The sequence below is a fragment of the Peromyscus leucopus genome, chromosome 19 (genome assembly GCF_004664715.2).
Source record: "Peromyscus leucopus breed LL Stock chromosome 19, UCI_PerLeu_2.1, whole genome shotgun sequence".
Taxonomy (NCBI): Eukaryota; Metazoa; Chordata; class Mammalia; order Rodentia; family Cricetidae; genus Peromyscus; species Peromyscus leucopus.
This window is the reverse complement of record NC_051079.1, coordinates 27,958,977-27,973,988: the sequence shown is the minus strand read 5'-3', so window position 1 is coordinate 27,973,988 and position 15,012 is coordinate 27,958,977. Positions and strand designations below refer to the sequence as shown.

General features: G+C 42.2%; 1 protein-coding gene across 3 annotated transcripts in view; it reads right to left on the bottom strand.

Moving 5' to 3' along the window:
* The window catches only part of Arhgap26 (Rho GTPase activating protein 26), a 400,407-nt gene that overhangs the window by 140,099 nt on the left and 245,296 nt on the right, over positions 1-15,012 (bottom strand). For all 3 annotated transcript variants that reach the window (XM_037197112.1, XM_037197113.1, XM_037197114.1), the window contains exons 15-17: positions 3,638-3,725; positions 1,866-1,924; positions 264-369 (exon numbers count right to left, since the gene is read on the bottom strand). In XM_037197112.1, coding sequence (XP_037053007.1) covers positions 264-369; positions 1,866-1,924; positions 3,638-3,725 — 253 coding nt within the window. The remainder of the gene's footprint in view (positions 1-263; positions 370-1,865; positions 1,925-3,637; positions 3,726-15,012) is intronic.

Genomic DNA, 15,012 nt, shown 5'->3' with positions numbered 1-15,012 from the left:
ATACTCTGGATTGCCCTTGAGCACTGCAAGAGCAAACTGCCATTCAACCTCAGGTGACCTACACTGCGGCCCTCTGCAGGCTCCCTGGCAAAGGCCACCTGGCACTGAGTGTGTTCTCTGCTGTTACCACAGCACATGGTTCTTTCCTGAGCCTCCAGCCTACCTGACGCAACAGCAGGAGAGAGAGACACACACACTGACCTCACTGTAAAGGTCAGAACTCTCTGGGGTGAGGGAAAAGGAGCAGTAGCAGGGGAACCTACTTTGCCAGGTGGTTCATGAGCAGCTGCAGCATCTGCCGATTCTTCTCCGGGAGCCGATGAACAAGGCTGTGGATCTCAGAGACTCGAGTCTCTTGGTTTTCTAGCTCTGTGAAGGAAGGCGGTAATGTTTTATGGGAGTCACAGCTAAGTGACTGGACAAGACAAGACCCGGGGAAACTAAAGCCTCAGCCCTAACACAGGGAAGATGTTCTCGAGGATTTACAACCCTGTCCTGTGTGCGTGCTTAGGTCCAGCATGGCTGGCTGGCTCTGAAAGGCCTTTCAATGTGCTTTCTGTATCAGAGTTCATGCAAATAACGACTGTGATGAAATGGAGCCGGTCAACTGCACACCCAGGGAGCGAGCAAACACGGGGACAGTTGGCTCCCGAGAGGGTCAACTTCATTTCAAGGAAAGAAAGAACTTTATGCACTTGTGAAGTGGTAAACAGATCTTATGTGAACATTACAAAGGTCTCAAATTTCAAAATAACACATCCGGACGCATCAAAGAAATCCACGCTGAGCTTACATGCAACACACCGGCCTAGTGGGAAGAAAGCAGTGACAGATATAATATCTAAATCTTTCTGTCACTCTATGACCTATAACATAGCCTGTCACCTTTGGATTAAACTTGGGAAAGTAGCTTTGTGTCTCTGAGAAATAGACTGCTAATACTCATCATACCTATTTATGGAAGTGATGTGAGGTTTAATTAGAAAGTGATTGCTATGGGTTTGGAATTTCTCCTGAGAAAGAATCCACATCAACACCATCTTCACTCCCCCATGCCTTTCCCCTCCTTGTTGAAGAGGACAAGCTCAAGTATGTAAGGCTAGCGGAACATTAGGTACTATAAAATTAGGCCAGTAGGGTTACCAGGATAAACAAACCTTAAAGGCTAAAAGGAACCAGGGAGAGGTACAAGCTATGGGCATCATAATACCAAGAGCAGCCCTGCCAGGTTTAAATCTGATAGAGAACCTAGCTGCCCCGTTACTGCTGGTCTGCCCCACGTAGACAGATTCCAGGATACTTAGGGTAGCTTGAACCTAATCCCTATGTATTTTAATACCAGTAATATGAACTAGGGGCCTCAATGATAGAGCCAAAGAATGATCAGAAGCTGTAAATGGAAGACATGGTGGAAAAAAAAAGACTGTGAAGTTATATAAATGGTGTCATACTCAGGGAAACACTTCCAATGCTCAACTGAGGAAATGGACAATGTCTGGTTCATTCTGCAGAATGCTACTTTAAGGATGGGAGGTGGGGTAGGGGGACAAACCCAAGAATCTACACCTCCAATAATCAAAACTGCCTTTCTCTCTCTTCTCTCCTCCCTTCTATTCCCCTCCCTCCTGGCCAAGAAAAGTGCCTTGAGTTTTTCCTCTTCCACTATGAAGTCAGAGTGGTAGTGAGGCCCCTAGTTCTTGATTCCATTTCATTTCTTTCCGTTACAATCTCATAAGCTTGTATGCAGACATTTTGCATGTAGAATGTGGCAGGCTAGACAGTATTTATTTTGGGATTCTGAATGTTCCTCGAAATAGAAAAATCTATTCTTTTTCTCCTTGAAACTTCAACCAAAAGATGCTTACTTGCCGCTTTGATGAAACTTCTTTGAAACTGGTACATCATGAGTGGTCCTGGAAGCATTCTAGAATAAAAATACATAGACAGAGGCAAGTCAGTTCCACAGTAAAATGATCCCTCTTGCTGAGCAGCTCACTGAATGCCGCCAAACAGCATAGCACATCTCTAACACACAGAGCACAGAGAAACAACAGCCCTTGGTGTAGGAGTACTGACTGAAAGTGTGTGACATTTCACCTGAAGTTCTCAGTTTCACGTTTTCTTCACCTCTTCCCCACCACCAGCATCTTGTTATGTCACTGAGGAATGTCTACTTCCCAGATGCTGGGGTTACAGATGTTTGTGCCAGTCTGTCCTTCTTTCCTTTTGAAAAGGATAGCTACAACTATGCATCAGTCACAGAACAGCAAGGGCTGATGCAGAAGTTCAGCACAGACCCAAAGACTTCTTTTCAGTCATCCATGAACAACAGTGCATTAGGACATGTCTGAGAAACAAGCAACCAGCTTCATATCTGCATCAGCTGGCCTTAGACTCTCATTTATCCAGAAGCTTGTTGTTGAAATCAGTGCTTCTAGAAACAGCATAAAACATTTGTGTAGGTGTTTTGCATCTAAGAGGAATATTACTTCAAAGTACCAAAGGGATACAGGACATTGTATCAACTGTGGGTGAACATGATGAACTACAAATGAGCTTTTTCTGATAATTCAGAAAATAATGAAACATTCTTCATCATTTGTTGCTCAGATTTCATTCATCAGCCTAGCTTCCCCAACTCAACTCTTAGTCACCCCTTGCCCTGCAGCTCACTCTCTCAATGCCCCAAATAAAGCCTGCATTACCAACTCCTTTTCTGTAACTTTCTTCTCTTGTCTAGCCACATGGATTTTCGTAAAGCCTGTACAGAGGCTTACTCAACCCATAATTCCAATCCTTCTCCTTAAGGCTACAACCCATCTTCCTGTACAACTACAACAAAGAATTGCAGTGTCCCTACTGAGTGCAAGTTTCAGGGCTTGCTCGCTTGTGTGCTTCCTCTCTCTCTCTCTCTCTCTCTCTCTCTCTCTCTCTCTCTCTCTCTCTCTCTCTCTCTCTCTCTCTCTCTCTCTCTCTCTGTGTGTGTGTGTGTGATGTGAGAGAGAGAGAGAGAGAGAGAGAGACAGACAGACAGACAGACAGACAGAGATGCAAGCAGTGAGCCAATAGTCTAAATGAAGGATGGGGGGGCAATGATATTGTATCTAATGGTATATAGTAATATTTCCTTTCTTCCTCCCTCCACTCACCATTTCTTCAGTTAATCACACTAGCAGAGACCAAATGACAGTCTCCAAATTGCAATTTTCCCACATCTACCTTCTCATTTTTAAGGACCAATGCAAGCAATATATTCTGTGTGAAACACAAAGCAATCACAATAAGCTGCATATGTAATCAAGTCTGTTCAAAGGAGTAACATATGAATTCTTGTTTTCTTAGGAGATAACACAGGGAAGGCCACAATTTAGGGCATGTCTAGGGCTAATCATCTTAATACATCTCATTAAGAGTAGGGCTTTCTAAATCACTCACGGCACCATTGCACACTGACAGCCCATCAACCCAGGGCAATTTATAATCGGCCCGACTGGCTGAACTTAATGCTCCCACACAGAAGCTGTTTCCACATCTCAAACACCCACCCAGCAGCTCTCTGGAGGCTGCAAATAAAACTGCTTTCTTCCTGACAGCATGCTAACTAAGTGGCTTGCTGCTCACAAGTGGAAATCCCCACCTCAGGTAGGTCTTTAGAGCACTAGTGACGGTCTTTATCTCCCATTCCGCACAGATATCGGTTTCTGTCTCAGAAGCTGCTTTGGGATCTAGAATGAAAAAAAAGATAATGAACAAAACAAAACATAAAAGATAATAACAGCAAAGGTTCATAGATGAAACAAAAAAGCACTCAACCTCATTACTAACTAGAAAAATGAAAATTAAAGTTAAAAAGAGACATTTATTTTGCCTATTCCATCAGAGAAATATTTAAAATCTAAATATTGATTGTTAGAAGAATATGGTGAAGGTACTCGACGCAAATATTGCTGGAGGCAGCTGCTATCAATGCAACAGATTGAAAAGGATTTTGACAATATATATATCATTGAGAGTCCAGAAAGCTCAGATCCTCTAAACTAGTAATTCCATTTCTCCCCATTTCACCCCAGGGAATAAGACAAAGTATGAACCAAGCTACCGACCAGACATAGTCATTGAATCTTCTTCCTTAAAACAGTGAGAAAATGAAAGAAGGGAACAGTCTAACAGTCTAATCAGAGAAGACTGGTTAAGTGAATTACGGTATACCTCCCAATGGAATATTATGTTTACATGATACCTATGACTTATGACATGGAAAGTGCTTGTATTATGTAATGGCAAGTAAAAAAAAAAAATCAGGATTCAAATATTTTTGAGAAACAAAAAGAGACTGAAAGCAAACATTTTCAAACTATAGTAATGATTGTGTTAAAGTGGCAAGAATTGTGGCTTTTATATTTTCCAAGTTGTATATGGTTTGATTCCATTACTTTTATAGTATTTTTTTCAATTAACTTGAGCCCAGCTTAAGTACAGTGAGTACAACCACGACTGTGCTGGCTCCTGATAACTTCCCTTTCAGCCTCTTCTTGCATGCAGCTTTAAGCCGATGTATTTTAAGTAAACACATTACTCAAGAGAAAATTCATGTAGCTATCCTGAGTAGCACACAGACAGGGGAGAACAACAGGCAGAGGCAGGAGGACGAACAGCTTCATGGGTCAATGGGTACCACTGTCACTGGCAAGATGGGCCAGGACACATACAAAAGGAACAGGGAGGCAGGAGAGCCTTTAGGTGTGTGGAGGCAAAGCCCACCCTTCCTCAAGACCAAGAAATGTCCCGCAGGCCCAGCTCACATTCTCTTTCCTTTCTGCAGAGTGCCTCAGTTTCCCCTGGGACTTTCTCTTAGATTACTCCTAGGGTTGGGAAGTGAAGTCAGGATAGACAGTTCGAAGGCACAACCCAGGGTACTAAGAAGCGATTCAGGGATGGTGCAGGGTCTGCTCCACCCCAGTCACCACAAAGTCCACGACTTTTCTAGGAGACAAGCTACTGTTTGATGTGCCTGCTGGTGAAAGGCTATGCAGATGCCAAGTGCTACCACATAGAGTCTCAGAGGAAGCTTCAAGACAAAACCAGCGAAGAGAGACTGTGGGGTGTGAAAGACAGGTTCAGCACTTGAAACTAGGCATACCTTTTTAGTCAAACATGCCTGTCCCCCACCTCTTGTCCTTTGGAAAGGTCCTAAAGTTCACAGTGGCTGTGCTGGATCAGATCTGGGGCCATTTCTGAGCCAATCACAAAGACACCAGAGAAGTAGTGCGTCTTTAATTGGTTGTCCCGAGTTCATATGCCCCCACCTTTTGAAAGAGTAAGAAAAGACGCACAGTGGTTTAGATCTGGTTTTCCAGTTTGATATTTAAATGGCATGCCAGGTAAATAGAGACTGAAACCGGACTACCTCTTTCTCAATAGTTCCCAAGACTGAACAGCAAGCAGGAGTTTCTGCCTACGGGGCTAAGTGCATTTCCACTGAGAAAGGAGATGAGTCACCAGACACACTTTTCTGTTTGATGAGAAAGAACCCACATTTATCCTAGTGGGAGGAGGTCAAATACTCATAAATGGCTTACGAGTTTAACCTGTAATTCTCAAGAGAGAGAGAGAGCACAATTCCAGCTGTTCCCTACTGTGCAGGGTGCTCCTCTGACATATATTATTTACTGATGAAGCAGAGAAGGGCTTTAGCTTATAAACTCTGCCTCTCCTAAAAGCAGGAGGCTTGTGCGATGTTCATACATGACCACAGGCAATATGACTTTCTTTAAGCTTGAAACAAACAAGGAACTCTTTCACAGAATGACAAATCCCACACAGTTCTACTATAGCAACTGTCCTTAAAGGTTTGAAAATGTACTTTTCCAACTGTCCTGATCTCTGAGACTTTAATTCTTTTCCGTCTCTGTCATGCGAAGCTTCCTGTTTTCCTCCTGCAGACACACACACACACATAGACTGCAGAAGCCTATGCATCCAGGCACTGTGCTTGGCATGGTCTTCCTCCCCTCTGGCCCCAAAGCGCATGAGCACTGAGACACTTCATGGTTTCTGGATTCAAGACAGATGTTACTGTACATTTTTCTGAGGAATAATCCAAGTTCTACCCCAGAAAAGGGGACATGAAACGGTATCAGCAGCAGTTGGCAGGTCCCGGAGTCGTGAACTGTTCCATGAACCACATTTAGCAAACTAATCATTAGCTTCCACTTTTCCGGGCTCTGTAACCATAGGAGTATTGCATAACATTACAGGGAGGAGAGTCAAATTACAGTCCGGCTGAAAGGTTTTTTTTATAGCACTGATGAGGCAAGGCTCATAAGATGAATGTGTCCATTTTAATTCATTTAATATCCAAACTAAATTGAATACAACCACCCAAGTTACCCCCACTGCCAGAAAGAGTGGCCTGTTTCTATATTTCCTTCCTGAGGCTCCCTTTGCTTAGTGGACGTTTCCTGGTGGCATCTGAACATCTCTGAGGCATCGTTTTTAAAATCTGTAGACCTCTGAGCATTTCTCCCCACCCTGCTCCTCAACCACTACAGAGCTTAGTGTGATGAACACACTGAGAGAGCAGCACAGTGCTGAAGAGGGCATGTGACTGATGAGCAGGGACTAGGTCTGCTCTTCCACCTACTACCATATGAGCCCAGAAAATCTGGGGACACAGAGTGAAGCTGTGCTTCTAACTGGAAGCTGCCTTAGGTCACACCAAACCAGTTCCTGAAAACCACTTGGTACACCAACAGTGAAAGGAACTTAATGAAGATTCGAGAGATGAATTAATGCTTAAGGAGCTTGATATGCAAGCATAAAGACTTGAGTTCATATCTCTGGTACCTATATAAAAATGTAGGCATGAAAGTATGAGCCTGTAATCTGATGGGGAAGCAGAGAAAGGAAGATCCTTGGAATCCACTGACCAGGTAGTCTAGTGGAACCAGTGAGCTGTAGGCTCAGAAGAGAGACCCTGTCTCAGAAACAAGGTGTAAAGTGATAGACGGAGAAACCCAACACCAACTTCTCACGTATAAACACACATGCAACATGTCAGGTACATGCAGCACACACAGAGGCACCCACAACAATAAAAGAGAAAAAATGAAAACATACATACACTAAACAGTAAATCTTTCCTATGGTACAGGCAACCACTGTATCACATTTCTACTAGTACATGCATATATAAATATATAGATGGGCCTATGTTTCTTTTCAGGAAGCAAATGGTCTGGTTTGCACAAGGAAAGCCCTGGGTTTGATCCCCAGCTCCACAAAACAGATATGGGAGCATATGACACATGTCATTTTTATAGTGATAATTTCATTTGACAACTTCCTGCAAAACTGTCCCATATCCACACATGAATATATGACCTTCTGAGTACTTCACTTTACATAGACACCATTCTTGACTTATTGTCCTCTTTTAAAGCAAATTGTGGTTGTACCCTTGTCACTATGATAAACATGGACATAAACTACTGTTTCTTTCAGATCTTTCCCTGCAGAAACAATTCCTGAAAGTGGACTTTCTGGATCAAAAATATGTGCCTTTTAAGTTCCTGAACACACTACTCAAGCTGCCATCAGAGGTTTATGCTTGAGTGACGACTTCTCACATCCTCATAACAACAGGCAGATGGGCTTCGGTCTTTATCAGTCAAAGAGATTTTTTTTTTTTTGTTTTTCTTTTTCTAGGTTATCTCATTGTTTTAATTTGCATTTTTTGACAAGAAGGACAAGAGCAAATGCAGAACACTCTTCTCTCTCTCTCTCTCTCTCTCTCTCTCTCTCTCTCTGTGTGTGTGTGTGTGTGTGTGTGTGTGTGTGTGTGTGTGTGTGTCTAAAGTGAACATTACTGAGATATACTTACCTGTTATAACTGTACAGTTCCATACTTTCTGAAACTCATATATAGTCAAGGAGCTACCATAACCTAGGTACTCCATCACCCCACAAGTCCTGATGCTTCGTGATATTCACTCTTCTTCCACCACTTTTACCCCCGGCAATACTTGCACATAGTATAATACTTCTGAAATCCAGCCATGCTGTTACATGTACAGTAGTTTAATCCTTTTATTAACAAGTCCTATTCAGTGTTCTGGGTATGCCATAATTTGTTTATCCCTTCCCTAGATGATGGACATTTGGGTGCTTTCCAGTTGCGACTGCTATGAATAAAGCTACTACAAACATTTGCCCAGAGGCTTTATATGGACTACATTTTCATCGCTTAAGTAAATGCTGTATCATCAAGCAGGACTATATCAAAATCTTCAAGAATAGAACAAATGATACGAATGTTTTCCTTTAGATGAAATACTCAAATTGCTTTCCAAAATGTTAGGGCCATTTGCATTCCCACCCACAGAATGGGAGAGCTCTGGTTGCTGCATTTCCTTTCAACCCAGAACTCAGTCAGTCACTTGAATTTTAGATGTCCTAGTAGTACATCACTTTTCAAGTTATAGCACTACTGACTGATGGTGTCAGATGTCTCTTCATGCACATGATAATGTGGTTCACCTTTACATATGGCATTTGCTCTTCGCATATTTTCTTTACTCAACTGATCTTTTCGATATTTTTGTCTATTTTTAATAAGTGGGTGGTTGTCTTAAAAATCAAGAGCTTTTAAAATATATTCTAGAGATGAATCACTGACTAGATCCACATTTTTATAAACACTTTCTTCTGATCTATAACTTTTCTTTTCACATTTTTTTTTCTTTTTACAGTACCATGGATTGAATTTCAGCCGTCATGCATGTCAGACAAGTATAGACCACTGAGTCACATCTCCAGTCTTTCTGGTATTTGTTTTTAATCTTGAAACAGCGTCATACTAAGATGCCCAACCCAGGCTTGAACTTACTCTGTAGTCCAGACTGGCCTTGAACTTGTCATCTTGCTACTTCAGCCTTCCAAATAGCTGAGGACATGGGCTGCCTCAGTAGTCTACCATGAATAATATCTCTCTTAGAGGGAAAGTTTTGTATTTAAATGAAGTTTGACTTAACATATTTTCCTTTAATGGTTCTTTCCTGTGTTCTAGTTAAGGAAGCTCTTTAAAAATAAGGTCACAGAGATATTTTTTTCTGTGTTTCTTGTTAGGTTTACAGTGTTAGCTCTTAGGATACATTTTTAGATAATTTTCATCTGTGGTATCAGATGAGAGATCATTTCATCTTCCCTCATATGGATGACAAATTGTACAACAGTACTTGTTTAAAAGACTCTTTTCTCCAGTTAATTATCCTGACACCTTGATCCAGGATCCAAGTATGTGCTGGTCCTATTTCTGGGCTTATTTGTTTGCTGCATTAATTTACATATTTACCTTCAAAAATACCACCCAGTCTCACTCTAAAAGTGAGCTGTGTTTTGTTGTCTATAAACTCTTTTACTAAACTGTTCATGAACCTTTCGTGGTTTCTATCTCTATAACGTCTGAGTAGAAAATGCAGCCTCTACCCTCTGTGTATATCAGACTTCACTCAGCCCATGTGCCATCCCCCAAGACTAGATTTAATATCTGGCAATTTGAGAAGCAAAGTTGGTTATTTTGTTTTCTGACAACAAAAGTCACAAAACTTAAAAAACCTTAGCTACTTCCTCCATGCCATGTCTAAGAACCCCAAACACCCCCCAGCTGCTTGTATTTTGAGACCCAAGAGCACTTACTGTCTGGGTTCTCTGTCTTAGAGTTTGCAATATCCTAACAGGCAAGGATGGTGACAGGTGAAAGAGCGGAGGGGAAGTGAGCCTCCATCTGTGATCTCCTCTCTGGGAACTCAGGATCATGGCACACAACCCCCTGCCTGGCTCCCAGAGCCATCTTTACCCAAGGAGCCTGCCATCATCTGTCTGCTCCCTTCACCGGGGGAGGCTGAAGTTGGTTTTCTCTCTCTTTCCCTACTTCACCTTGGATAAAGTCTTCAGTCTGAGTTGTCTCCACTCATTATGATGTAGCTTCGGGTCTCAGAAACTATCATGAAGCTTTACCTGGTCCTTATGGAACTCTTCGGAAAGAAGTCCTCAGTTGCTGTTTATTCATGACAATGTGTGGAAATGTGTGGGGAATGAGGACACAGAAGGTAGGAATGCAGACCTTCAAGGTTCCAGAGGGATAGAGAAGATGAGTCCATGGCTGGAGACAGGCAGGGGATAACACTGCCTCTAATCTGGTGATTTAAAGCACTGCTGTTTAATACCTCCCTTGGGCTCCCTGGAATTCTAACCTAGAGGGAAGTTACAGCATAGGAGGAGAAAGACAGCAATGCTGAACCGGCCTTCTTTGTCATCGTAACGAAACGTTAGAAAGACACACAGACTAAAGGAACGTGAAGCTTGACTAGCACAGCAAAGCAACCTTTTAGTTGATGTTCTCCTGTTACCAGAGGCAGGGCTCACGGGAAGGCCCAGAGAAAGCCTTTGAGAGCACCACCTGGTAGGCGACGGCCTTCAGCATAGCACATCATCCCGGGGAAGTCAGGCCACACTCCTTTCCCACACGGCTGCTTTCGCAGGCCTACAACAGCCCTGAGAACAGACCCTAGACAGTGAAGTGAGGCTGGGCAGTAATGGTAGAAGGACACTTTTATAACATGAGGATGAATTCAGAAGGCGAAAGTCAGCAAGATGTGGGGGTGACACCTGTAATCCCAACTCCAGAGGTGGAGGCCAAGGGAGCAGGAATTCACGTTCATCTTCAGCTTGACAAAATATATATGCATTGTGTGTGTGTGTGTGTGTGTGTGTGTGTGTGTGTGTGTGTGTGTGTGTGTGTAGTGAGTCTGAAATCAACCTGGCTACATGAGAGACCCAATAACAAAACAAAAACAAGCACACAAATGAGGTAGGAAGTAGCCCTCAAAGAACCATCAAAGCAATGAGAAGAACCACAGGCTTTGAGTGAACAGTTATACACACCAGTTCTTCCAAGATCTTATGCAGAGTGGGACCAGAAGGAATTATTCAGGACGACAGAGCCACATAAAACAGAATACTTATGATTGACTGCCAATGGGATCTTGTACAACAGCCTTTCAAGGCCATAGAATAAGGTGGCTCTGAAATAGATTTAGGAAAGTAGTCACAACAGACCAAGGAGAATCTGTTCAGGGGGAAGTCAGCAGCAAAGAGCTTTCAGCTTCCTGGAAAGGCCAAGGCACTGTTTGGTGGTATAGAATACAGAGAGCAAAGCATCTGGAAGCATCTACTACTCCATAATGTAAATGAAATTCATAAAAAAAGTGGACACAATAAAATGAGCCACCAAAGTGAAAAACAAAATGAAATGTAAAGGTGATGACTGAAGGAGCAAAATACAGAGCAAAGTATGCCAGTAAAGACGCTGGAAATTCAATCACAAAGTACTGTTGCTAACAACAAGAACACATAGTAATTAGCAGATTTAAATGAGTGATATGGATTGGGGGGGGGCAAGCCTGAGAACATTCTGAGGACACCAAGAATAAGGGAAACAAGGAAACTCACAGGGGACCACGCATTCCTGAGACTCAGGTTTCCAGAGCAACAAACCGAAAAGCAGTCTGTTCTTTAGAAAAACCACCTCTAAAAGCTCCCTACGGACCCAGTAAGGAGCAGAGGTGATCACATGTGATGCTGGCAGTAGTTGGTTGAACGGGGAAAGAGTTCTCGTTATGTAGTTACCAGTCAACAGCATGCACAGTTGAGGAAGAGGAGAACTTACACTTTGTATGAGTATAACCCAGACGAATTTTAAACAGAATTTACTTTCATTCATGAATTCATTTATTTCTTTTGGAAGATAGATAGGTGTGTGTGTGTGTGTGTGTGTGTGTGTGTGTGTGTGTGTACACAAGTGCATGCAAGAGTGCTGTTGAAGATGTGTAGAGTTCAGAGGACAACTTGTGGGAACTGATTCTTTCCACCATACGTGTTCTGGGGCTCAATCTCAGGGCATCAGATCTAGAAGCAGGTACCTTTAATTGCTGAGCTGTAGCCCCAAATGAATTTTAAAAAAGACAAGTCTATTTGTTTTTTACAATCCTGGAAAGAGAAGAATCTGTTGAAATATAATTCTCATCAAGGATAGGGAATGAGAGATTGGCTTCATAAAAATTTAAGATGCAGGACAAAAAGAAGTAGAAAAACAAAAAACTTAGGACATAAAAATTTGGCTAAAAATGCTGCTATTACAGCTTCTAAAACTAAAACCTACATCAAAAAATTAAAACAGAAATTGGGAAAATAATGCTAAGACTAAAAGCAAGTAACTACTCCTGTCAGCACCTATAAACATGTTCAAAATATCCAACTTAATCCAACACTAAAGAATGCAAACATAAATAGGATGGAAACACATCTTTTACACGCATTATTGATATGAAAACAAGTGCTACAGAGCATGGCTGTTGTGGGAGACAGGTCTCACTCCTTATGCATGGCTGACAGTGAGCTGCTAACAGCAGATAAAAGGCTGAAGCCATATACACAGCTTGACCCAGCCGCTTCATATCTTATACTACAGTGTAAGGAAACAGGACCTGTGAGCCTTTCTTAGCACGTGCAGGATCTCGACTCAGCAACACCCCTACATCTTTCCATTTCATCATCCCATTTCTATATAGACTAGGCTACGATATAGAGCAGGAGACAGAAGAACATGCCATCGAAATCATTTGTCTACTGTGAAAAGGATGCACAGCTTGTCTACTTTCCAGATTGCATGCTCTTCACCTCTGCTACCTTGCCTCACAGGACACCCTGAGTGCTTCCCAGAATGACAAGGAACTAACTGCATAAGTGCAGGAGGTTGGTTCAGAGGCTCTGGTGCATCTACAAGAGGTGCATCTGCAAGCAATGCCACAGGAGGACTTAACATGGCAGACAAAAAAAAAAATAGACACTATAGTGTTGTGTGAACAGTCTGATAAAAACCCTAGAACAGTGGTTCTCAAACTGTGGATCGATCGTAACCCCTTGCATGTTGGGGAGTGTCAATGGACCCTTTCACAGGGGTCAGGAAACACAGATGTTCACATTATGATTCATGACAATGCCAAATTTCAGTTATGAAACAATGAAAATAATGTTATGGTTGGGGTTCACCATAACATGAAGAACTGTATTAAAGGGTCACAGCATCAGGAGGGTTGAGAACTACCATCATAGAACACGCACTATGTGTCCAGTGTTGTAACCATACTAACACAGGATGGTATACTTACGCTCTTACTACACACTAGTGTATCTGGTTCGAAGGAAGCTATAATTAAAAGGTCTTTTATACAATTAAACAGTCAATAAAGGTTGTCTGTGGCCTGAAGAACTCTTATTTTATTCTTTATGCTTTTTGCATTTTTCTGAATTCTCACCAATGACTACTCATAATTTTTAATCAGAGAAAAGAATTAGTTAAAATATACAGAACAGGGTGGGGGTCAGAAAGATGGCTCTGTGTACTGTACTTGCATCCAGGTCTGACAACCTGAGTTTCCACCTAGCACATAGTGGAAGAAGAAAACTGAATCCCTCAAGTTGTTCCCTTGCCTTCTTCACACCCGCCCCCCACATACACACAATGTAGCTTAATTTTAAAAATATACAGAAATGGAAAGGAAGAGAAACAGACATGTAATGCAAGAATGTAGCTGGTGTGTAAATGTGTGTGTGTGTGTGTGTGTGTGTGTGTATGTATGTATGTGTGTATGTAAGAAAATTTGTAAATATCTATCCTCACTTATTAGTATGGGGTTGGGGACAGTACATATATTCTGTTTCAGGAAATATAAGAATCTTCCTGAGTCTTTTTCACTGCCCAAGACTACAGACCTCTGTCACTAGGAGGAAGTAACGCGGGTGGTTCTTGGCAGGGCACCAGCATGAAGTGCAGTGGACAATGCTGGGGCTATGAGGAATTCTAACAAGCTTTCTTAAGGAACCCTAATCAGTAAACCAAAGACATTCTCAACACATTGACTTTCATGTCCCCCTACCCCTAACTCACAGTCCTCCAGCGAATTAAGACTACAAAAAATGAACTAGTGATCAAAGTTAGTGTCTGGTTTTAATCCTAAGCCATATTTATAATAACAAAAACACACAAATCCACTTAGGAGAGCCTTGGAACAAGTAGAAGCAATCTTATATTGTATCTGCATGTAGCCAGGTATGAAAAAGGTGAGAACAGAAGAGTGTGTGTATGTGGCTCACACTGAGCCCTGAAGGGTTTGGGCCTCAAGCAGAATTTATTCTAGATCATTGGCTAGCCCAGACCAGGAGCGGTAGTCAGAATTGATGAAGAGACTAAAATAGGAAGAGAAAAGGGAGGCAGACCTGGACCTAGTGCACTGGCCTGACAATCTCAAGAGTACAAGATTCTGTTGACTGATAGACACACCAGTTCCATTCCCGGCATTAGGTTACGTGTTACATCTGGTCAGCTCTACCATGGTAGGATCGTTCAGATTCCAGTCTATCTGGAATGCTCTCCTGGCAGAGGCAGCTGGCCTTGTGACTGTCAGTTGTTAGTTATTACTCTTTGATGACATTCTTTAGATGGTCATGATGACTTTCCTCTATACCTAGACCAACTAAGGAAGGACCAATACCTTGTTAGAGGACTGCTGAGAGCAGTGATTAGAGCCACCGCCTTCTAGAACATCTCTTTTGCCCAAGCAGTCTTCTAAGGTATTGCATTTCTTTTCAATAGTATCACCTCACATTATCATCTTTGAATTCTATCTGAAGCCTCATCTTGTCGGTCTCTTTAGATACAACACTGGATCCTGAGCCCCAGCTCTTGGTCTAGTCCTAGATAAGGTATTCTCTGCCTTACCAATTGCCATCTTCCAGGGCCCTTCCATGATTGCATACATGCTCCACATTCTGTCATGCTGTCCACCTAATGCTAGAACCGAATCTTGCTACTGCTGTGTCTGGTGCACTTCATTAGTGGAGTAACAATCATTACTTCAGGAAAGCACCCCTCCATTTACTCATCAGTGATCC